General features: G+C 33.1%; 1 protein-coding gene across 6 annotated transcripts in view; it reads left to right on the forward strand.

Annotated features, from left to right (window-relative positions):
* LOC118200393 (solute carrier family 38 member 10) overlaps positions 1-27081 on the forward strand; it is an 85854-nt gene that overhangs the window by 29141 nt on the left and 29632 nt on the right. For all 6 annotated transcript variants that reach the window (XM_085818941.1, XM_085818946.1, XM_085818942.1 and 3 more), the window contains 3 exons: positions 1220-1360; positions 9860-9981; positions 25421-25523. In XM_085818941.1, the coding sequence (XP_085675067.1) occupies positions 1220-1360; positions 9860-9981; positions 25421-25523 (366 nt within the window). The remainder of the gene's footprint in view (positions 1-1219; positions 1361-9859; positions 9982-25420; positions 25524-27081) is intronic.

A 27081-nucleotide genomic window follows, 5' to 3' on the forward strand; every position in this document is an offset into this window, starting at 1 on the left:
AAAAAATTAACCAATTTTCCGTTGAAGAAACAAAATCATGCAAAACTTTTCAATATCTTACAAACAGTGAAATAAGCAAAAAATAACATGAAAGCAACTAAAAAAAAAAAAACATAAAAGTCCACGCAGAATTTTACTCTGCAGAACAACTTTATCAAAAAAAAATCAATAAAAATGTATTGTATATATATATATAAATGACAATGAAATATGCCTATCTCTTAAAAACAGTAACGTAAGAAATATGATGAAAAATTGTTGCCAAACCCATATTTCTAAAAGAATGAAACTACTAAAAATGATGCGATTTCATCAAAAATCTATCAACAACAATAAGAAAGGAAATTGTTGCCAAAATCACATTTGTAAAGATGTGTACTCGGAAGCTTCATTTAAAAATTTTTTTAAAAATACAAAATGTTATAATTTTTCCAAAATTCTTTTTGTATAAGCAGTCGCAAGGATGAAAGTTTAACGTGTCCAAAAATCAAAGAAAAATAAACTGTACATTTTTAAACATAAACTTTTTTTAAAAAAATCCCGTTGAAAAGGTGTTAAGCTCACTTTGTTAAATAAATTCGTATTTAATCGATTTATTGAAACACAAAATTTATCTTAAGTTCGTAAAATAACTAAGTGCCTACGTTTCATGACGATGTGAAAATGGAGTGTGTAGAGTAGAATCTCGCTTTCCTATAGCCCATTATGTCTCAAAATGACGCAATTTCGTCACATACCATAAAATAAAAAAAATTCGAAAAAATCGCTTCGAGGTGCACTGGCTCTTGTTTAGATGCACCTATGTACCAAATTTCGTAGCCGAGGGTCTATTAGCTTTACGCGCAGCACGAACGAAAGACACACACACTAACACACAGACAGACTCTTTATTTTATTATATGTAGAGATTATGTATCAATTCACAAATATTATATTAATTCATATTAATTTTTTATTGAAAGTAATTCATATCTGAATAGATCTTGTTATAATAATATTGTCAGAAGTAGTATATGTTCAAATTATTTTGCTGCCACAAATTTTTAAATCACCCAAGTCGTACTTGGGCATGACTACTAAGTGATTGAAAAATGTTTTTGTCCTATCCAGAATTTATAATTTGATTTAAGTATTGCTTATATATTTTATGTATATTATTATTATTATTTATTTTATGTATATTAATTGTGTTATTATTATTACTTTTTTTTTTATATAGAATTCTCCTAATTTGCGAACCAATGTCTTAATGCTTGTAGGACTTTGTGTTGCTCTACCTCTTGGAATGTTGAGAAAAATTGATAGTCTTACAAGTTTAAGTGCACTGTCAATTGCATTTTATTTGTGTCTTATTTTAAAGGTGAGGTTTAAAAAATATCTTGCAATGTAACAATTATTTCTTCAAAATTATTTCAACTGACATCATTTCTTTTTTTGATGCCAGTAATAATAATCATCTTTAATCATTAAAATGGACAAAACTAACCCTTATATTCCACATTGTTTTTTCTTTTTTTTCAAAGAAGAAAAGAAACTCTGTGTTTTTACTTCTATCAATAAACTTTCAGCATCAATATAAATTAAATTTTGACTAATTTCAAATTAGCATCCATATCTTCAATTTAATACTAAATCTTGCTCAATATTCATATAGTTGCGTTTTTTCCTTCTGACACCAGTTGTTATGTTATTTTCTTCCTTCATGTTTGTGCGAGGTTCGTGTGAATTTGGAGTGAATAATGACAACAGCAGTTGACGAAGTATCGAAACACACCTTATTTATCAATATTAATCAGGACAGCTCCAAAACACTTTTACAGTCGTCGAAGATCTACAATAAACATGCTGGAACAATCAGCGACACACCCTTCACACTGTCAGGCAGTAAAAATGGATACAGCTTTACTGCAAAGCACCAGAGTACAGCACCTGACTCTGATCGGTCGTTCTCGGAACTCCGCATACTCTCGATATTCTCCTCGCTACAACTCGCGATGCACTCGACGACACACAGAGCACAGCTCCCGACTCTTCGGTTCAGTCGTTCCCAGAGCTTATCACACTCTCTTGATGATGCACTGACGGCGATACACTAAGAGACTCTTCGATGCACTCGACGACCAACTAGGCGCTAGATTTCGAGACACTGGCTCAATGACTGACTATCACCTTACTATACGAGGCTCACTCTGACTGTGGACCAGCAGAGTTTATATAGCTTTCGGCTTGTGTTCAAGAACATTCTGGGCTAAACCGGTAAGAATCCGATCCAGAAGGTTCTCCATCCATCCATGGCATATTGTCAATTTTGTTGCCAAATGAGCGATTTCTTGCCAAATGTTGCAACCCTGCCTTCCCTTGCCATTTTATGGCAACCCTAACCTTGCTTTGCGGGGAAGCTATCTTACCTTGCCTGGACATTTCTTAACAATATACAGCCAAAAGTCTTTAATCCGGACTCGGCGGGACTTCAGTGATTCCGAATTATCGATTTTTCTGGATTATAGGTCATCAGTTTAAATCTGGTAAGATGGCATGCAGAAATTATAAAATTAAAAATATGAAACCATAATTTATGAAATAAAGAGCAATTGTGATCTAAAGGGTATCAAAATTTACAAAAAAAAGCTTAATATTAATTTGTTTATTTTATTAAATATTTCTTTTAACACGCGCATGCGTGAAGTATACATTGCGCATAGTCGAAATTAGAAAATTGCAACCACAAAACTATTTGATGTGTATTCGTGATATTTACAATGACGAGGAATTTGATTTAAATCATATCAAAGACGGAGTGCATCGAGATGAAATACTACATTTAGTAAGGAATTATAACCTGAATAAAGTAAAAACATGTGCCCTGAAGAAGAGTAGTGCTGACAGATCAACTTCCAGTTCATAGTACACTGCGACGTTCTCCCCCCCCCCTGAGAGCAGTGTGAAATTGATAAACATATTTCGGAATGGTTAGAGAATCAAAGGATATGCCTTTATCCATTTTTTGCAGCAATTCCACTTTTTGCTTGATGGACATCGGAATATGCTTTCGCTTTGTTGATCCTTTGATAGCTCCAGAATCAGAAATTCTTTTTGACATAATCGAAAGTTCAAGCTTACTTTAATAAAATTGCTCTAACAGTCTGCAAAAAATAATAAGCCGGATTCATTTAGAAGGTTAAGGAACAACGCAATCTGTAACATTTATTGAAATAGCTTAGCTTATACCGTCCGTTATACATTAAATGTGCATGCATAGAAGTATTATGTGCATGCGCTAATGCATTATGCATTGACAAATGCGCAGAAAGTTTGTAGCTTTGAGGTCCCGATTATAGATCATTCCGGATTACGGACGTCCGGATTAAAGACTTTTGACTGTATTAATGTCAAATATTACACAACATCATGTTGTTTTAAGGGCATTTTTTGTTTTTAAAGTAGAAGAATTTCTAGTAATAAAACATTTATAATTTGTGTCAAATTGGTAATGGTAATTTATATCTATAGCAAAAATAAATTATGTATATTTGTTCTCTAACTCTGTTTCCTGAAACTGTCACATATAACAAACAAGCTGTGGTTTTGAAATGAAAAACTATTATGAATAATGAAATAAAATGAAAGTAGAATTCTACCAAAGTTTTTTGGTTCTTAAAGAAGAGAGACCTGTGACTGACTGACCTTGAAATTCTTAGAGTTTTGTTTAAAACCTATGCCAAAATATGGTAGCTGCTTTGCCTAATTTTAAAGTTTACATTGGCATGTTTTTCTTTCTATTTGAGTTCTGAGAGTATTGGCAATATTATTGCCTAAGACCTTTAATTGATCTTCTAAATTACAGTTGTAATTGTTAAACAAATTGGGTAATTTAAAATGTATTAAACATGCTTTTTAATTATTTGTATTTTAATTTTATTTTTAAATAGTTTATCTGATTGGTATAATATAAAATATATTGAATTAGAAATTTTAATGAAATTGTTAGTGGATGGAAAGTAAACATGGGCTTCATTTCTGCATTTATTGGCCGTGAGAAGAACAAGTTCATACAACAGATATAGTTCGGCTCTCGCAGGCGCCTTTTGTAGAGAACAAAACCAAAATTTACATAAGGTACAAACATGGCACCTACCTTGAAATACTATTTCAACATTCAGTGGTTAAAAATTCAGCAAATTCAAAAAAGCACAATACAGTATTAAAATCATGATATAATACTTAACTTATAATACAGATGAATTAAAACTCAAAGTGGTAATGGACACAGTTTTGTAATATTTCTTTTGACCATGCCATCTGAAGTCTTTTAACAGTTACAACCCTAACAATATTATCAAGACCAGGATGTAATTGAGTATTCTACCCATTTTCCATTTAGTTGGAAGAAAGTTATCATCCTTTAAGAGACACAGATCATTAACTTGAAGATTTTTAGTTGGCAAAAGCCATTTTGGTCTTTGTTGTAATCGACACAGATATTCTTTGTGCCAATGCTTCCAAAGTTGTTGAACCATTTTTTGAATATGTTGCCATCTAGTGAGATGGAAAACTTTAATGTAATTTGATTCAAAAATGCTTGTTAATGATCTACCAATAAGAAAATGACCAGGCATCAATGCTGATTTGATGAAAGTCATTTGGATCATTAGATAAACTTTTTAAAGGTTGCGAGTTAAAACAAGCTTCTGTTTGTGTGAGAAATGTTTCAAATTCTTCATATGTCAATCTCTCCTCACCAACTACTTGTTTTAAATGGCATTTTGTTGATTTTATTCCAGCTTCCCAGAGTCTACCCATATGTGGCGCACCTTTAATGTTTAGATGCCATTTAATGTCATTATTAATCAAATATCTCCTAACATTTTGATTATAATTTGCAGATCTAGCAAGCCTTTCAAATTCCATGAGTTTGTGTTTTGCTTCAACAAAATTGGAACCGCCATCACTATATATATCACTGCTTTTGCCTCTGCGGGAAATGAACCTCTTGAGAGCTGCAATAAAAGCATCTGCTGAAAGATTAGTCACTAATTCAAAGTGAATAGCTCTTGCCGTAAAACAAACAAATAGAGCTATATATGCCTTGAATGACCTAGAGCCTCGACCCTTATTTGCTTTAATTTGAAAAGGACCTGCGTAATCTACTCCACAGCGCAAAAACCCAGGAGCAGGGGAAACACGACTAGATGGCAAATTGCTCATCAATTGATTAGTGACAGACGCTCTAATTTTGCAACACTTTATACATTTTCTAACTAAATCTCTGATAACAGCTCTACCACTTATGATCCAATATTGTTCTTGAATGCAAGATTGCATGAGTTGTGGACCTGCATGCAAAAGTATTTTATGGCAATGTCTAACAATGAGATGAGTTAAAATGTGCCTCTTTGGCAGCAAAATGGGATGCCTAAAACCATATGCAAGGTTTGCATATCGCAAGCGACCACCCACCCTGAGAATACCTGACTTATCTAAAAATGGATTTAAAGATAAAATTTTACTTGTACAAGATAATGATTGATTTCTGCTTAATGTGTTAATTCCATTCTTAAATTCAACGTATTGCATTAATTTAATTAACACATGCATAGCTTTAGATAATTCACTAGTTTTTAAAAATCCATTTACCTGATCTTCTGAATTTTTACAGTTATTTGCAAACCTCAGACATAATGCTGTAACATGTTTAAGTTTGGTGAGAGAAGAATGTTTATAAAATAAATCATAAGCATCTGTAATGTGACTGGCAGCAGTTGTTGACTGTAAAGCACATCTTTGCTTGGGCATAGAATCATTCAGTAGTGGTGCAGATAATGCTGGCTAAAAAGGAAATAAATCATACAATAAATCAGGACCACGCAGCCACAATGAAGTAACCAGTGCTAATGATGACACACCACGAGTTGCAAGACCAACAGGATTAGTGTTTCCACTCACATGCTGCCACTGAACAGGAGAACATAAACACATTGGATTTTTGCTACTCTGTTGGCAACGAAGGTCTTCCATCGGCTTGCATGTGATCCTATCCAGGCTAATACAACAGTGGAATCAGTAGGAAAATAAGCTTGTGATATAGAAGTACTCAAAGCTTTACAGGTGAAATCCATCAATTCAGTCAACAGGAATGCTCCACAAAGTTCCAATCAAGGAAGTGATATGGTTTTTAATGGTACAACTCTTGTCTTGACTATCACCAACTAACAATGATTTGTCCAGTATCTAACACAGAACGATAATAAATTGCAGCGGCGTATGCCTTCTCTGAGGCATCAAAAAACCCATGCAGTTGAAACTGGTTATCTGATTCAACCAACAAGAATCGTGAAATTTTGATACTTTCAATAAATAACATATCTTCTGCAAGTTGTTTCCATTCACATTCAATATCTGGAGGAACCTTTTCATCCCACTGCAACTGATGTTTCCACAATCTTTGCATGATCAATTTATACCAAACCATGATCGTTGCCAACCATCCAAGAGGGTCAAAGGTCTTTGCGATTATTGAAAGTAGTGTTCGTTTGGTTAAAACCTTGATGAATTGACTTTGAATAAAAACATATCTGAAACTGGATGCCACAGGATACCTAACGTTTTTACAATATCATCATTGTCTATGTTTAAAGAAACATTTGATAAGTACAAATCTGGATTAGTTGAATTCAAGACTCCTTTGTTGTTAGAAGCCCATTTTCTTAAAACAAATCCTGCACGTAACAACATCTGATTCAATAGCATTTGTAATTCTGAACTGGCTCCGGACATCAAATCATCAACGTAGCTTCAGTAACTGAACTGGCTCTGGACATCAAATCATCAACGTAGAAGTCCCTAATGCATGTCTTGGAAGCTAAAGGAAAATTAGTTGCTTCTTCTATTGCTAACTGCTGTAAACATTTTACCGCAAGGTACGGTACTTCACCTTTCACAGAAAGCTTAAGATATTGCAATTTTTGACTGTCATTTAATGTACTATTATTTCCAACACTGGTAAGAAACAAATCCCTAAATGATATCCAATCAATGTAATTAGAAGTAAACACTGGCAGTTCTATGCGAGGAAGTTTCAAGCCATTTGCATTAGCATTCATTATATCTTTGGCTGAATTACTAAGTTTTCTTGATTCTTCCTTTAAAGTAATTTTTAATACATCCAATTTAGAAAAAAATTCATGCATTTCTATTTCATACTTATTAAACTCTGTGTCAGAACAAGTACCAAGAATGTTATCGTTTAAACAGTTCACTTCAACACTCGATGAAACTAACATCATTTTCATACACTTCAATGACAGAAAAAGAATTTTCTCGATTTTGTAAACCATTTACTTGGGAAATTAAACGAGTCAACTTACCCTTAATGATTCGCTTTTGCTTTAAAATTGATTCCATATTCCTGCTGCTATTCTCACAATGCAGACAAAAATAAATCCATTTTCTTTGCACGAGATGTCCTTCTATTTCAGAACGTTCAAAATGTCTTGACACTTCATCCATAGTATTGCGCTGGTTTATGACGGACCATGTTAGTGGATGGAAAGTAGACACGGACGTTTGTTATTGTGTGTATTGGCCATGAGAAGAACAAGTTCGTACAATAAATGTAGTTCGGCGCTCGCAGGCACCCTCTTGCAGAGAACAAAATCAAAATTTACATAAGGTGCGAACAGAAGGATTGCACCATTATTGTAACTAATGAAATATACATCTAACATCAGCAAATATACCTTAGTATTCAGTAATCAATTATGGGCAGCTTGTATAATTTAAATTTGAGTTATTTCTCTCTCTTTCTCTCATTAACATGTAAGCCATATTAAAATGATGATAATAATAACATCTATAAATGTAGATGAAAGTCACCAGTGGAATGAATATATTTGAAAAGAAGCTTTTGAGAAGAGTAAGTTTTTTTTTTTTTTTTTTTTTTTTTTTTTTTTTTTTGTGGGGGAAGGGGAGGACATTAGGAAATGGCAAAATGTTAAACACCTAACCATACATGTAGCTTTGGTACTAGGTATTCTTATAGCTTGAAAGAATATTTTTATAAAAATGCTTAATTAAATAGTTTTTCTTATGTGTTTTATGAGTGCAAGCCAGTTTCTCTTATAAAAAGCCTTCATGAAGGCCTTTGTCTGTTTTCTGTAACTATTAACCACCTGCCATTTTAACTCTGTGAAGGGATTTTATTATGTAACTCATCTATTTAAGTATTTCATTCTAAAATTGCTGCTTTATTAATATTTGTAACAGTTAAATGGCCAGTTACAATCACCATTTTAAATTTTTAAGGCGATTCAATCATGAACTCGTTTGATGAAGCAAGTTTTTGCATACCAGAATGTAAGCTTCAAAATATCAAAATCTGGAAATAATAGATCTTAGCTGATCAGCAGGACAGATGCAGAAAATATAACTTATTTTCACTAATGGCCAAATGGAAAAAATTGTTGAACAATGGTAATTCAGCTCTTACTCAGTTACTAGCATATAAGCTATTTGCATGAAGGTTTCATAACTTTCCCCATGTATAGTGTAAATACAGGCCAATTTCCCTTAGAAGTCCTGTTGATAGTTGCCTTTCTTATTCAGTTAGCTTCAACCATACATTTGTAGTGTTTTTAATGTTTAGTACTGTGTGTTTATTTCAACTATGTCAAGATTATTTTTTATTGAATTAATTTTTAGTATGGTTTCAAAACATAAAATTATATGATTTACATGAAAGGAAACAGTAAAGAATAAAATCAGGTTAGAGCCTAAGGCCTGCATGAATGCATGTGCAGTTTCTTTTGCATCATGTTAATAGAATCCTTTTGTACAAAAATAGGCATTGGGTTAATAAAGTTTATATGCTATATTTGCTAATTAATTTAAATAATACTTCATTTACATGTTTATAATACTCTCTAAGCAACTAAAAATATAAATAGTGGGGAAAGCCATGAAAATCGAATGCAACCGACTTGTTCGCAAAGAATTTAACCTGAGTATCCACTTGGCCACTTGTGGTTATCTGTTAAACAGTATTTGTCATATTTTTTTCTACAAATAAGGCAAAATCTATATTCTATTTTTTACATAATGGCATATAAATATTTGCTTAATAATAACAGCAAATAACACTTGATAATCTTATACTAAAAACAGTCAGATGTATTAAAATAACTTGACTTTGAAATATTTACGAAAATCATTGCATATTAGTTACTGTACCATTTGTTTATAATGTGATTTGACTAGTCTTACATTTGCATGAATGCAGTTTCTGAAATTCTGAATTTGAGCATATCAGTTACATTCCAAATACTGTGTGATTGCATAAAAATATGCATTAAACTTAACGACATAATGTAATGAAAAAGTCGAAACCTTAAATCAATTTCAAGAGAATTATGTGTCTGTAAATCATAAAAGCTGACAAATCTGTAAGAAATAAGAGCTAAAGAACTATAATTTGTGATATATCCAGTAAATAATATATATGAATATTTACAGCATGAATGTAATTAGTGAAAGATGTTTCTACACAATATATTATGTATTGTTATGAAGATTAAGCTTCATCCATTAAATTTAATATTTGTAGTTACGTCAAACAATTAAAAAAAATTGTTGTTAGTTTATGGATGTAATTAGTTCTTCTATCATTCACAGTTACTTTTATTCTGAAATTAATGCTGTGATAAAGAAAATCTTAATTGTTGCTATTACTAGAGCATCAAAATATATCCTTATATGTGTTATTGATGTTTTAAAAAATATACTGTACTCTTTTTATCTATAGTTCCTGACATTAGTTTTATAGCATTTAATTTTATTCAATTTCTAATTATGTGGGTGATTTCAGATTTTTGCAGAAGCTGTGCCAAATCTAGCTCTTAATGAATGGTGGCATGAAGTCAACTGGTGGCAATCTGATGGCATACTTCCATGTTTACCAATATTTTCTATGGCCTTATCTTGCCAAACGTGAGCTTAATTTAAAAAAAAAAAATTTTAATTTTGGATAAATGTTGCTATATTTGCTTCATTCGTTATTCTGCTGTGTTTCTTTAAAATATTACTAAATGATTCTTTAATAAAAACATTTTAGCTTAATTTCCGGTTTTTCAAAAATTATGTTAAATGTAGAAAGTTCTTCCATATTAAGTATTTTTTATTATTCCAAGCTACTTTGTGTAATTTTGCTATTGCATAAATATAAAATTATAATTTATTCCTTCATAGGACAATGTCTGGTAAAGAATATTCTCTAGAAAGTTACATGTACCAACTTGATACTTCCAAAATAAACAATAATAACAAAAAAAACTTTCATTGCAGGGTTATTTAATCTGTGATAAAGTTTTCTAAATGTAAATAAAGTATACCTTGTAAGGATCTTAAGTTTTACTAACGTTTATTTTATTTTAAATCTTTACTATCACTTCTTATTTTCTACTTCCGGCCAGAATTATAAGCGTGAAGGAGTTTATGCAAAGTTGTCTGGCGAACGCCAAGTATTTAAGTGTGGCCTTTTTGCCAAGCAGAGAGGAGAGGAAGCCGTGAGTTCGAAGCAGGCCGCTTACCTTAGAAGTTACGCAGTTGCTACTTTGCCTTCCAGGCCAGAGGTTTTAATCCTCTTGATAAATTAAACGTATTGTAGTGTTCACAGTCTCTGTGCTACATACGCTTTCTGTTATTATAAGGCCAATCTTATTCTACAGTTAAATTAGAGTTTAGTTTTATTTTGATATCTTTTAAGTTAGACCCCGAGTGGAGGGTCATTGTATTCCGAAGTACGGAAGTCATTGTATATAAAGAAAAAAATAAAGGGTTTTGTATACCCTTCGTCTGTATCCTGTCTACTTACTACAATTAGTGAACATAGCTTTAGTAAGCTCTCTGTTCTAGTCAGGTCATTGTATGTTTCCGAAGAAGGTTAGAAGAAACATTGAACCTGATAGTGGCGCCCGACGAAGAATAACCATGGCCGAGTTTCAAGAAGAACCTGTGCTGCCTGCAGAAACAGCTCAGAATCCAGAAATGCCAGCTGCCGCCCTGGAAGGATTTGGGTATATTGTCCAGACCATGCGCGCTTCGATGAAACCAGAAGCAACGTTTAATGGAAACTCACAGGTAACCAGTTTTTTGGAAAAATTGGATGACCACTTCATGCTCTACCCCGTGCACGAGTTTCAAAAAGTTACCTTAGCTACCAGCGCTTTGAGGGGCCAAGCGCTTAACTGGTTCAAATGTATCGGCAGAAGTCTCTTGGGTCAAGCAGGAAGTCCCACCTATACCTACGAAAATTTCAAGACTGCCCTACTAAAAGCCTTCCCTGTTGTAAGGGATCGTGCGAAATTAGAAACAGAACTTTTCAGTATATATCAACAAAGAATGGAAAACCTCTCCAGGTTTATTTTAAGAAAAATTCACGTTTTCAAGCTCTTGTATGGAAACCGTCCGGATCCTGAAATAATTCAAGTGATTTTGCCGAGGTTACTACCCCAAGTGCAAGACTTTATTGAATTGAGAAATCCGACTACACTGGAAAAATTATTTGAGCTAGCAATCCAGTTTGAAAGTAGAAGAACGGCGGACGTCGAAAGAAGACGCCAATATCAACAGCGAAACCAATTTGGTACGCCAAGACTACAGCAAACTCAAGCACATGGCTACGGAGAAAAAGCGAATCAGTGGGCAAGGAAACCCGAGCATTCAAAAACAGCCGGCGAACGTCGACAGTTCAATAGCAACACAGAAAAAAAGTCTCAAGGCCAGTGGAGAAAGAAGGAAAGCACCGAAAGAAAAAATAATTTAAACTAAAACGGATTTCTGCTGACGAGAGGGTGCGGAAATCCGAAGGCCACGAAAACCCCTCTTCCTACAAGTTAAATACAGTAATGGTGAAAAATTTAACTCTTCCGAAGATTGAAGTCTTGGTAAATAATATCCCGGCCACCGCACTCCTGGATACCGGCGCGCAGTGTTCCTGTGTGGCAGAAGTCTTTTTTAGAAAGTATTTTCGCAAATACCGCATATATAATGCGGATAATACAACAGTATTAGCGGCGCAAGGAGAACAATGTAAGTGCGTAGGTAAAGTACCTTTGTACATCCGTATCAAGGACGAACAAGTAAAGGTGATGTTTTTTATAGTAAAGAATTTGCAAGCACACTTAATACTAGGAATAGACTTTCTTTCAGACGCACAAGCTACACTGGATTTTAATGAAGCGTCTCTTAAGCTGACGATGAAACCAGTGCGTGTAGAAAAGGTTGAACCGCCAAGGTTAAATCTCGACCACCTGCCTAACGACGAGCAAGATAGAATCCGACAAGTGGTAAGTGAATTTGCTTCCTTATTTAGTGATATTCCAGGATTTACCCAGGTTACTAACCATAGTATTGACACCGGAGATGCATTGCCGGTTCGTCAAAAACCATACCGGTATGATAAGAATAAGGAAAAAATTATAGAATGGCATATTACCGATATGCTACGTAAAAAGATCGTAACGCCTATCTCAAGTAGTTATGCTAGTCCGGTGGTTTTATGTAAGAAAAATAATGATTATCCTTTGGAGCATCCAAAAAGGTGGAGATTCGCTATTGATTACCGTAAATTAAATTCCATAACGAAATATCCGGTATATCCGTTACCGATTATAGAAGAAATTTTAAGGAACATAAAATCAACCAAATTTATGACAACTTTAGACTTAACGAATGGTTATTTTCAAATAGGGATCAGGCCTGAGGACGTGCCTAAGACTGCTTTTATAACCAAGTCTGGCACTTATGCATTTTTGCGAATGCCGTTTGGCCTTTCAGGCGCCCCAGCAACATTTCAGCGATGCATGGACATTGTGTTAAGACCTGTTCTCGGAAAGTCCACATTTATCTATTTAGACGATATCATTATTACTAGTGATAATCTAGACCAACATGTACAGGATTTAAGACAGGTGTTTTCTTTATTAAATGAGGCCGGTCTAAAAGTTAATGTCGAAAAATGCAAATTTGCAGCCCCTGAATTAAAATATTTAGGTTACAAAATATCGCAAAAAGGGATCGAGACAGATGAATCAAAAATAATCGCTGTACAAAAGTATCCGACTCCAAACACGGCAAAGAAGCTCTCTTCTTTTCTAGGACTTTGTTCATATTATAGGTCCTTTATAAAAGATTTTGCGGCTATCGCTGAGCCATTGTTAAAATTAAAAAGGAAAAAGGCAAGATTCTCGTGGACGGCCGAAGCCAATAGTGCTTTCGAAAAATTAAAACAAGCATTAACGCAAGCCCCTGTGTTGAAATTTCCTGAAAAGGATGAAAATTTAGAAATTTCAGCGGATGCTTCGGATTATGCGGTAGGAGCGGTACTTTCGCAAAATCAGCAGCCAGTAGCATTTTTTAGCCGAACTTTAAATCAAACACAAAGAAACTATTCCGCGACCGAGAGAGAGGCACTTGCAGTTCTGTTAGCAGTGCAAAAGTTCCGAGTCTATTTTGGAAAGGCGCCGATAACAGTATATTCTGATCATGCGGCGGTAACTAGATTGTACTCTGGAAAAAATTTATCCCCAAGGTTAATAAGATGGGCACTCAAGCTGCAAGAATATAATCTGGTAATCAAGCATACCCCCGGAAAGGAAAATATCGTAGCAGATGCCCTGTCACGAATTAAATTAGACGAACAGGGTAATACCGTAAAAGTTGCAATGCTGACAGCGTGTACAATAAATTCCCGAGAAACTGTAATAACCGAACTGGGTAAGGATCCTGAGTTTGGAAGTATTTATGAGTATTTGAAGGATCCTGAAAATTTTAGCCACCAAGATATTGTGGCGATAAGAAATAGGGCGGCCCATTACGAACTAATAGATGGTCTATTATTTTATACAAAAACTACGAATTCCAACAACGAATTTCGACCTGTTATCCCAGCTAGTCTTAGATTAAATATCCTGCAAGAGCTCCATGACAGCCCTTTAGCTTCTCATGCTGGTATTCGAAAAACTACTCAACGCGTACGCGAGGCAGTCTACTTTCCTGAACTGCAAAAGTTAACAAGGGCATATGTCCAGTCCTGCCCAACATGTCAAGCCGTTAATTATATTAATTTCCGCCCGGCCGGGTTTCTAAATAGTATTAAATCCGAATTTCCAAATGAAATAATTGGCATCGATTTATTGGGCCCTTTCCCAAAAAGTCAGTTAAATAAAAGTCGCTATCTCCTTGTTATGGTTGATCATTTTAGTAAGTGGACCGACGAGCCTCCGCGAAATTAGTTACCGATTCTATTTTAAATAAATATATTTTAAAATACGGGGCGCCCCTAAAAGTTATATCGGATAATGGTCCTCAATTTGTAAGTAATATATTTGAAGACATGTGCCAAAAACTGGGCATACGTCATTTAAAAATGGTCCCGTATCGGCCGCAATCAAATATAGCGGAACGGGTCAACAGAAATATAGTGAAAATTATCCGTAGTTATGTTAAAAATTTTCATAAAAGCTGGGATAACTATGTCAATGAATTTGCTTTCGCCCTTAGGACCGCAAAACATGATACAACGGGAAAAACTCCTGCTGAGTTATTTCTAGGCAGAAAGATTATAACACCGTTAGATAAACTATTTTATGTGCAACAAAGAGCCCCAGAATTTAAAATGGGTGATATAGAAAAACTAATAAAAGAAGCAAAAAAGAATACAGAAGTAGCACAAAGAAAACAAAAATTGTATTATGACTTGAAACGACGGGGAGTAACTTATAAAGTAGGGGATGAAGTACTAAAAATTAAGCATTCACTTTCTTCAGCACCAGAAGATAAAACTGCCAAATTTTTCCCACGCTTTGAAGGACCATATGTTATAGAAAAAATAACTCACGCTGTTGTAGTATTAAAGGCAAGAAATGGTGAAACCTGTTCCGCAAACATTGACCAGATAAAACCATTCTATGACCGTAATAAAATGCAAATCTTTTCAGATCTTTTGCAGGATCCGGGACGGCAGACACCGCAGGTACAAGTTCCAGAGGTGGGAAAACGACAAGTACAAGGGCAAGCCAATGAGAGACAGAAGCAAGTGAAAAGAAAATTGCCCCGCGGAAAAATTGAAGGTACAAAGAAAAAGAAGCCGTTCCACCGTCCAAAAAACAGAGTTCACGAACACCCCCAGAATGAAGAAGGGAGAAGGACGACGTATGTGGAAAAGACCGGGAGAAAGGACGGCAACTATAACCCGGCTGTGAAACGGAAGATTGACTCATCCGACAGAACTCTCCGCAGCAAAAGTCGCCGAACTGCGGAAGGGCCATCAGCGGCGGAGGAAAAAGTACAAGAAAAATTTGAACGGCCAACAACGAGGTCCAAGCAGGATCACGACAGAAGTTTCCCGGTTCCACCAAGACCAGCTGCCTTCAAACGGCCAAGACCACAAGCAGAGGACAGAAGGAAGATGTTCAAGGGTGGCCGTAGTGGTGAAAAACGGAAGCTTCCAGAGGAAAGCACTGAAGGGCGAGCCCGTACAAGAAGGAGGATCAACCAAGCTACGGTCTGCAGCACCTTTAAAGACTGGGCCCAGAAAAGGATGTCTGAATATTACAAAGATAAGTAAAATTTTATGTTACTTTACAAACTTAAGTTAATCTTTCATTCTTACTGCAAGTGGCAGATATCAAGAAGTTTTACCTCATGCGAGGTGTACCTTTATCGCCAAAAGGGCGAGAAATGAGTTGTGACCGATTTTCTTATTATGTTTTTCAATTACTCGCGCGTAAAACTAAAGTTGATGTATAATAGCATTGTATAAAGACTTAAATATTGTAAAAAGTTATTGTATAAATTTTATTTAAAACATTCTAACAAGAAAGAAGTTTTAGTTTGAAAGACTTTTTGAAATGTAGTATTATTTCAATGTAGAAAGAATTGGCACTTGCTTTGAAAAGAATAGAAGTTAACAATGTACTACTAATGTATGTTTTCAAATGTGTAAAATTAACGGCATCTTGATATGTTCTTGTATACATGTGAACTGTTATTTTGAATGTTTAGAAATACCGTGATATGGTAAAAGTGAAAGTAATGTTAAAAAATTTGTTATTCGTGTGACTGTAAAGATTAAATCATGGTGAATATGTGTTAAAGGTTGAATGATGTAGTTAGGCTCTCTGACGCTACACTTTAGAGTTAGCCACTTTCAGAATAGTACCTCAGGGTCTAGAGTTGAAATTAGGGTGTGTTAAGAGGTCTCGTATGTTGAATTTTAACACATTAGTGTTTTGATTGTAGGAGGAAGTGTTGAACACATAGACAGAAACACATTCGTGTTTGGTGTTTTTACAACACATGTCAGAGAGCACGGGGAGAGATAATTAAAATAGTCATGAATGAAATAAGAATGTTAAGAAAAGTATATTCTATATGTTATTTGCAATGTCATTCTGTAACATTTCATTAAACTAGTTTTCCTTCCAGAGATCTGGAAGGAACCAGAATTGAATAAAGCTCCTGTTTTGATGCAGTACAGATGAAAAAGAAAAAAGATTGTTGTATATTCCGGGAGCTGCTATTGTAACAAATTTCTTTCTTTTAAAATTTTCTAGTTTCTAGCTAAGTTATGTTTGTAAAAGTTTGGCCTCGCGTTAGTTTCTAGAGCTAAAAGTTTTCAACAAGGTCGTTTTAGACCTCAGTTTCAAACTAATTAACTCTGGCGGGAAGTATGTAAGGATCTTAAGTTTTACTAACGTTTATTTTATTTTAAATCTTTACTATCACTTCTTATTTTCTACTTCCGGCCAGAATTATAAGCGTGAAGGAGTTTATGCAAAGTTGTCTGGCGAACGCCAAGTATTTAAGTGTGGCCTTTTTGCCAAGCAGAGAGGAGAGGAAGCCGTGAGTTCGAAGCAGGCCGCTTACCTTAGAAGTTACGCAGTTGCTACTTTGCCTTCCAGGCCAGAGGTTTTAATCCTCTTGATAAATTAAACGTATTGTAGTGTTCACAGTCTCTGTGCTACATACGCTTTCTGTTATTATAAGGCCAATCTTATTCTACAGTTAAATTAGAGTTTAGTTTTATTTTGATATCTTTTAAGTTAGACCCCGAGTGGAGGGTCATTGTATTCCGAAGTACGGAAGTCATTGTATATAAAGAAAAAAATAAAGGGTTTTGTATACCCTTCGTCTGTATCCTGTCTACTTACTACAATTAGTGAACATAGCTTTAGTAAGCTCTCTGTTCTAGTCAGGTCATTGTATGTTTCCGAAGAAGGTTAGAAGAAACATTGAACCTGATAACCTTATTAATTATTTTAATAGAGAGAGAACAAAATAGAATGACACATGTAAAAACATTTTATTGACATTATGTACTTTGAAAATAAGTACTCTGTTATAAGAGACATTTAGTTTTATAACTCTGTCATAAAAGAATAGCACATTTAATTTAACATATCTGAAGTGGCTGTTTTCTCGCCAAACTTTTATCATATAGAGAGCAGTTTTTTGCAATTAGCTGCTTCATGGCAAATTTCTTCTCCTTTGTGACAAAAAGGGTTTAAAAAATTAAAACACTTTATCAAAAATAAAAAAAATTAATGCTTTAAAGTGTGATATCTTTCAAAGTACAATTCTTTGTGCAAGGGTACATTGCAAAAGTTACACATGTATCTCATTACACTGCATGTTTTCTTGATGGCACACTTCGCATTGTCGTTAAGTATTTTTCTTTATTTCTAGTTCTTTTGATTGGTTCTGTTGTATGTTTTCTCTTGTCTCCGTGGAATGTCTCTCTGGAGAATCATACTTTGTTGCTTTTTTCTAATACGGGTTGTTAATGGTATATAGCAGGCCAAACTTCAAGACTATAGGAGCCGTATGGTAGATTTCATGAATATCTGAGAGCTGCAAGTCAAAATTTATATCATTTCCAAAATAGTAAAGCAGAGTTTCAATATTAAAATACTTTTGAAGTAAATTAAGAGAATTTCACAATTTATATTGATTAACATAGCTGCATATAAATATGAATAAATAAATCTCATATCTCCTGTTTTGTGTTCTGAAAATTTAATTCCAAGAAAACATAAATTTGTAACTCTACTGTGCAACTGAGCATTCTTCATTCAGGTAGAAAAACTAAATATTTTCTTCTAATTTCCTTTATCCCCCTCCATTTATAATTATTGTTGTTTGATTTTACTAAAGTAAACTTAAATCAGAAGCATATGCACTGGTTTACAATTATGTAAACAGATTTTATATGAGTAAATTATAAATCATTTTAAAAAAAGGTCAAGTGCTTTTCTTTTTTTAACTTGTCATTAGTTATTTTTTTGAAGCAGGAGACATCAAAAATTAGCAATGCCCTCGTCGGGTCTCGAACGTAGACCTCTCAAATACGCACCGAGTGTGCTACCGTTGCACCACGAAGGCATGCTGAAAGGAAGAAGAAAATACCTTATAGGCTACCCCTTTTAAAGGGCAACTGAGGATTAGGGGACCCAATCGCCAAATCCTGGTGGTGAAGAATCATCATCCACCACCTTTTATTTTGGACACAACTGTAAATTTATTAGGTTATTTTGAAGCAGGAGATGTGAAAAATGAGCAATGTCCTCACCAGGACTTGAACCTGGACCACTCAAATACACTCCAAATGTGCTACTGTTATACCACAAAGACTTGCAGAAAGGAGGGAGAAAATATCTTATAAACTCATAAGCATTTTTCTGTCAAAAGAATAAATTAAATAATACAGGTCAATGCACATTGCAGAGAAATTGTTGTTCGAGGGGGAAAAAATTATTTAAAAATAAGTTACTCATTTTTTTTAGGTTTTTGCATAAGAATTAATTTTGTTTTTCCACACAGTTAACACGAGGATCAACATACTGAAATCAAATCTAACTTTCAATAACTGAAATTCATTAGTTTCACAGTTTTGTTCAGGAGTTCTTGCCAAACAGGTATATGGATCCATTTTATTCTGTTTGACCCATAAAGGCAGCCAATGACTTACCACCAGGTCTTAAATTTCTAAATAAAGTAACTCAGAAGAAAATTTTAAATAAGCTTTTCATTATTTTGTTGTGAACCTAATGTTTACACAACCTGTGCACAGAAAATAACTCTGAAATGAAATTTGAAATGGAGTCTGTAGACATTTAAAAAATAAATGTTTACGGGGCTAAATTCCACCAAAATTTTACATTATTGCTCAGAGTTTGTAGTAATCTGGCAGTGGAACATATAACTTTCTGTTGGCTACTAGACATCCATGAAATAGTATCAAATGTACGTGATGATAAAAAATTATCAATAGATTAAAGAAATGTAATGCTGGCATCAGAGCCAGTGCAGCTATACAGAGCGGCAGTACTAAGGGGTGAAAAAGTTTAGAAATACTGTGCAGCAAAAAGCCTGGTGCTGGCTCTAAGCTAGAGTGATATTTGTATCAAACTAGAAAGAAATAAGGTCATTACATAATGTACAGTAAAATATCACCAGCATAAGTATGCCATTTTTTGACAGAAACTTTGGAGAAGAGAGACATTTGTGTTCAGTTGATCCCTCATTGCATGATGCAATGTTATTGATATGAAGATTTGATGATGATGGGGAAAGTTTTCCATCTTGAATAACATCAACTGACAAAACATGAATCGCAAATTTTGACTGGAACTGAAATTGCCGTCAATCTAGCAATTTCCTCCTAGACCCAAATATTTCTGCATGCACAATCATTGATGAAATGAATTATGATCTCTAACTAGAATTACCAAGGAATAATTATGAAAGATTGAGTTTCATGTGGGAAAAGTGTTCATTGCAGGATATTACCATACATGGTGTCAAAAACTTTGAAGGAATTGCTTAGGGATAGGATGTTAATTCTGTAGGACACCTGCAGAAAGTTGAAACAGGCCTTCTAACCAAGTACAAGAGATAAGATTCACCTCACTAAAAATATCCTCAGATTTAAAATTCTTTCACAAACTGAAACACTGGACTACAGGATGAAAGAGATTTCTTCAGCAGTTATTCAAGCCATTTAAGGATTGAACAAAAGTGGTACCCAAACAACGAATAGTAGATCTTCCAAGTGAATCACAATTGCTGTGAATAATGGGATCACACAGAAGGAATGTATGCAGAAACAGCCTGAAATAAAATTAACTTGAGAGAAAAATACCACAGAGCCATTACATTTTAGATCCACTTCATATTTGTATATTTTGTGCTATTCCAATAACCATTACTTGCTCAAAAAGTAATTGCCAGAAATGAAATTATTTGCAGTTTTATTTTTTACTTCGAGGATAAGCCTGGGTGGACAGTTGGAAATCAATGAAATTATTACATACTTAATATAAGAAATTAAATTAGTGATTAACAAAGAAACATGTCATTGCATGGTTTCAGTTCCAAATTAAATTTATATTTAAAAAAATTAGACTACTATTTGAAAACAAGTCGCATTTCAGAGGGCTGAGGGCCGCAAGTAGCTCACAAGCCACAGATAATGTGATGAAGAGCTGCAATTTGGCCATGCGTGGTATATAGTGTTGATAGATAGATGCCTGCAGAAAACAAGTACCATTATCCTATTGGGGGAAACAGCAGTTCACAACTTGGATAATGGTGAATGAGTGTCTTACTACTACAGGACAGCAGATTGCCCAAAAAACTGTAGCCAGACACTGGGAGAAGGGCTATATACCCATACTGCTGCTTATTGTCCAGGAAAGGGACTGATATCCAAGATGCAGTGTCATGGTATGAACTGGCATCGTGATCAATGACCACATGCCCTTATATGTGCTTGCAGGTAGAACTATGACTGGCCAACAATACATTGATGCTGTTTTACTGATCCATGTTTGCTTTTTCTATGGTGCTTTCAGGTATAAATTTGATATTTTAGTGTAGCACATACACTACCTATGCTAAACAATTTGAAGCATTTTCTATATTTATTCCTGAGTGGCCTAAAATGGTGGATTGTCTACTGTTGAGCATGCTTCTTCAGAGTCAGAATTATAAGAATCCAAGCTTGGATCAGAACTGCATGAAACTTTTGGTTAGAAAAACTTTAAGGCATCATATAATTGTGTTGTCATAGGTAAGATCATTCTGACAGGAATAATTCGACAGACTATCTGCACGCTGTTCTTCATTATCGCATTCTATTCTATCATGGTCCATTTTTAAAAACTTACCATAAAAAAAGTTGAGCTGTTGTAAGTACTCTCTCACCGAAAAACCTACTGATAACAATAATCCACCAATAATTTGTAGAAAACAGGTTTTGTCATCTCCTGTGCTTTAGTAACAATCTGCACAAAATTAGTTTTGTCATTTCGTGCTTAAAATGTGTTATAGTGGCCAAAGACAATTTAGCGGTTATACCTTTTTGCAGAAAATTGCTTAGCTCACGTTATCCTCTCATGGAAAAATCTTTAAATTAGTTTGTTCAAAAAATATTAAACAAATTTAGAGTATTTGCATTCATTAAAACATATCATTTTTTAAGTATAGTAGCCCAGTGTAGTTCATCATTCACAACATTTATTAATTTATTTATATTCAGCATATTGTACTGTATGTTAATTGGCTGGGATGGGATTGGACTTTCATGTCAGGTTAGGTTATTTGAGTATGGTAAAATATGTGAGGGCTATCTACCTATTATGGAATGCCTTTGTAGAGGACTTTACAAAGGAAATTGATACATATTTACATTATATATGGAGAAAACCATTAAACTAACCATGTATCCAGCCTGCTTTCCTGGTTTTGAACTTGAGTCAAACCCTCAGCATTCAGCAATCTTTAAATACAACTTTAACCACTGGGGTCAGATAAACTTATAATCTGATAAAAAGTCAGATAAAATTATAATATGATAAAGTGGTATGTTAGATAATCTGATAAAACATATAAAATAATATTCATAAGTGTTCCATCAGATTTAAAAGTCATTTATATATGTTGTATAAAATTTCTAATTATATATTTATTAAAAAAATATCAGTATTTTTTATTTATTTAATCTATTTTGTGAAACAAAATCTTGATAATTCAAATCTGATTTGGATAAAGTATGGCTGATTAAAATGGGAATGGATGAGAAGAAATATATCACATGTATATTTTACAATATATTTATTTTTGTCATATATTCTTAATTGAAATGTGTTTTGATGCAAGATGTGTCCTTGTATTACATAAGCTGAATTTGCATTTTTGTACTCTGATTTTTCTTGTTTTATAAAATGATAATAAGATAGTAGTTGAAGATATTTTTAAAAAAGTTGGATTTAATCAATATCTTAAAATTATGAAAGCATATTTAATATAGTACATGTATAATATTTATATTTATTATATTATCTAACTTTGGATTATAGATCTAACTATAGAAGCCATAACAAAGATCACATTAGCAAAATAAACCTTGAGCAATGCTTCCCCCCCCCTCCCCAAAAAAAATAGCCAGCTATCAACATCAAAGCTAAAGGAATCAGGACCATACTCAGAGAATGATGTTTGCATCTTCACAGATGGATCTTCGTATGAGACTCTAAGTAATGGTGGAGCTGGAATAAACTTTATTTTCCCAGGTGGCAGCATAAAACAACATAAAATTGGAGTAGAAAAATTTGCTTCAAATTACACCTTCGAGCTCCTTGCCATACAAGAGATTCTAAACATCTATATTAAGCTCAGAAATTCCGAGAAGGCCAAAGATATAATAATCTTCAGTGACTTCGGGAAATTCAGCTGGGTACCTCAAGATAGACCCATGAAATAGGTAGTGTCCTGCTTCACATCAATTAACTAAATGAACACTGTATAATGCAAGGCGACTAGCCCATGTCAGCACAAGCGGCAATGAAGCTGCAGACAGCATGGGCCAAAGAAACGAGACAACTAAATGAAGAATCTCATAATTCCACCTCACTTAATGAAATGAATTCTGTTTCAAAGTCAAAACTAAGAAATCCAACAATCAGGCAGAAATTTTAGGTATGCTAACTCAGTGCCAACAGAACTACTTCCAAAACCTTAGCAAGACTTAGAACTGGCCATTTCAGAGGGATGAAAGTCTTACCAGACAAAACAAGATCTACACTGTCTGCAAAAACATCCCTCAAATTAAACATGGACCAGACTACATCTTCTCCTGCCCCACCATTTTGGCTGCAATGCAGCAAATTAGTGATTGCCACTTAGAAGACCTTTATGGAGAAAATTGCCTTGAAATAGCTAAGGCACTGCTCATGGTATCATCTAACTGACTTCATAGACATGACAACAAACAAACAATAAGACTATAAAACAATATTCAGTATTCCCTGTAAGTTTTATCATTTAAAGGTTGAAAGAAAAGCTACTTGTTTATTATTTATGTTTATTTTGTATATATAAAGTATAAAAAATCAAAAACTTTTATATGTAAAAAATATTACATAAATTACTGCTATTTTCACTTTTATAAATATATAATATATATATATTTGTGTTTTATTATATTTCATATGAAATGCTGTAGCTTTTGATTGGTTTTGCTATTGCTTCGTTTGGAACTTCTTAAATTGCATCGAAAATTTCGTATCTGATCACAAAGTCAATATAAGAACCAGAAAAAGGTCCAAATAACAAACAGTATGTATTTTTCAAAGATAAGCCTAAATTATTAAAAATAGCACATGTGCCTTGTGTGCATAAGAATAATTGTTGTAGTTATAACTGCTAAATCCTATAGTTATAGAACTTTTAAGAAAATAAGGTCTGACTAAATTACAAGCTATGTGGATGCATTTCAAGATGATGAATTGTGGATGCTTTGAAAATTGATATTTTTCATTGTAAAAGTAACTCAGAAGTAGGTTATAAGCCAGAGCTTATTCATTAAGTTATTTCCACAAAAAAGTTCATTAAGTGAATCCCCTCCCCCAAAAATTGTTTCATTATTCATGATGAGAATAATATGTTGAATTTAGGTTGTGTAATTTAATCATTGATGATATTTTTTTCGATGTAAGTTAGTGTGCCACTTATACTCTGCTGCACGTTTCTGTACATGTATAAATACTAGGTTTGCATATAGTGCAATGAAGTTGTGGAATTTGCACTTCACAAGAAATTTTTTAATGGATTTTTGTGGTTCTTTTTTAATGTTCTTATATTCAGTCTGTATTCATATTGAAAATGATTTATTAGTTTGTGGTAATTTCTTTCTCTACCATTGTTGTCATAATATTACACTACATGAAATATTGCTATTTTTGTGGTTGTCTTTCTAATGCAGAAAGAGCATATACATTCTATATGCAAAGGTATGTATATGTATTTTATGACCTGATAAATAAAGATAAGTTGTGTACTCCTATATACAATATACTGAATCATAACATGGTTCATGTGTTGTGCCCATGTATAATGAACAACTTTATGCATTGTGATTTGTGGCTGGTTATAGTTTTTTTTTTTTTTTTTTTTTTTTTTTTTTTAAGACAAGCACCTTTTTTGCCTTACCATTGCTTAAGCATTTCTTTTGTACATTCTAATAATAGAGTACTGGCTTTGGAAATGGAATTCAAAGATTTTAAAAGAATTTTATGCATTGCACATTGTAAATTCTTGCATGATTACTCTCTAAGGAAAAGATTTCAGTTTTTTTTTTTTTTTTTTTTTTTTTATTGTGAATATAATTTAGGAAAGGGAAAAATATTAAATCTTTACACAATAAAGTGACATTGGATTAAATTTATTCAAAATTTGTTACATATCATTTGATCATATATGTCTCATAACAAAACAGGCAGATCATAACAGAACTCAACTTTGCCTTTATTAAAGTAGAATAATTTTATTAGCATTTACTTTCATTTTACTGCTTTTTTATACAAAAATTGTATGAAATTTTGTCATGGCTCTGATTTTTGAGTTTATGATTTTAGAAATATATGTAACAAGTGATTCGTACAATAAGGGGGTAGTGAAATGGTATTATTTTTTGGAGGGCTGAAGATTTTATAATAGAAAAATGTAAAATTTTTCTTGTAGTTTTGTAAGTTTTATTGTTTTTGAAGAATTCTCATAATTTGCATTTAAATCTCTTTTTGTATTAATAATATTTACATTTAATAATAAGAAGTCATAATTTTACCTGATATTGCAGTTATATGTTATTGGTATTTTTCTCTGTGTTTAAAGTTAATAATAGAATATTCATTTGGAAAATTATCTTTTTAAAGTGTTGGAATGTGAATGTAAAAAATTGTTTGGGGAATTTAGTAAATATATTATTTTTTATTAACTATGAAATTTAATTAATTAAATTGAAATAAAATAATATTCTGTGTTAATTATCATTTGCTTTATTGATTTTTTTTTTTTTTTTTTCATTTAGGCAATTGTTTGAATTTTTCGACACATTGAATGATCCTTCTTTAAAAAGAATGCAGTCTGTTGTTAGTGGAGCCGTTCATTTGTGTTCCATAGTTTACATAATGGTAATATTTTAAATTATATTTTATTGATTCTTCTAGTTGCTTTCACAACCAGCTGCCTAAAATAGTTATTACAAAATTGCTTGCACAGCCAGCTGCCTAAAATAGTTATTACAAAAAGATGCATATATATATAATGATTATAATAAATCCACTGATCCAAAGGAATCTATATTTATTACTTTTACATAATTTGTTAAGTAATAACAGAATAAATTTCAAAGAAAAATTAAATAGCATATGCTTTGGTGAACAACACGCCGCCGTGTATTGCAGTAATTCACGCTATAACAGCACATTTTTTTAAATCACCGAGTTTGACTGTTAAATTAAAAAGATAAATATATTGTTTTTTGTTAATTAGCATAACACATCTTTTATATCACTGAGTTTTTTTGATTAAATTTGGAACATAAATATCTTATGCTGTGCAGAGTGGCAACACAAAGCTTTTATACTGCTGAATTTTTAATCAAAAGTTCCTTAAATTTGTACAAAATATGAAATAAATAGATATCAAATTCAACATTCAGGCTTTGAGGTGCACATATTTGGGTGGAAGACCATGTGTTCAAAATGAGGTGGCTCAATGGGCTACTATTTTTAGACAGTTCAATTAAATTTGAAAGAAATGTATTTGCTTTTGTTGAGGGCTGCCATGGACCTTATAAGAAATAGACTAACCCAAATGGGTTTTCTCCCTCGTCTGAGGGCATTCCTGGCTATCACCTTGATCACATGTGAAGGAGTAGGGACGACTTGCAGAATTTTAACAGTGGCTGCCTATTGCAGCATGTATAATTGTCAAGAAAAAGCTGGTTGTAGCGCCTCATTTCACAAATTAGAATTTCTCCATATTTTTATTTTTGAAATTGAGATTGATTTTTAAAAATTTAGCATATTTATCAAGCATAATTAACGTTCCAAATAATTATAAAGCTATTGCATGCTTTCATGGCTGGATATTTTTTTAGCTTTTCCTATGTTGTAAGGAAATTTGTAACTACTACTACTTTTAGAAAATAATATTTTAAATCTGAACTAATAGAAAATTTCAAACAAGCAATTTTCTCTTGCAATTTGTATGCTTTTTATTGGTGTAAATAAGTAAAAAATACTAAAATATTTAAAAATGAATTTTTGAAAGTTTTGTTTAAAATTCTAAGTTGTGCTGCTTTTTTAAAATTATAGATGAATATTATAGCACATCTTTTTATATTTCATAATACATCATTGTGATAAACAGACTCCTTAATAATTTTTATACATTTAATTCTAATATTAAAATCGTATTTAACGGTAATAATTAATTTTGCTTGTATTTTATAGTGATTATTTTTTAAATTTATTTTTAGTTCTGCATAAGATTTTTTTTACTGTTAATTTAATTTATTAGCCCAAAGGGGCGGTAGCCTAGAAAGACTGTTAGTTTCGAAGCGGCATTTTGCGCTGTTTTACTATAAATATCTGTGTCTCCTTGCAAATTGTTGTTACCAAATATTATCGCCCTGTATTATATTTAAAGAAATTAAATAATGAAGAATCTGCATAGTGTATGTTT

Source organism: Stegodyphus dumicola, chromosome 6 (genome assembly GCF_044657685.1).
Source record: "Stegodyphus dumicola isolate Sdum_Otavi_A_Nest chromosome 6, ASM4465768v1".
Classification (NCBI taxonomy): Eukaryota; Metazoa; Arthropoda; class Arachnida; order Araneae; family Eresidae; genus Stegodyphus; species Stegodyphus dumicola.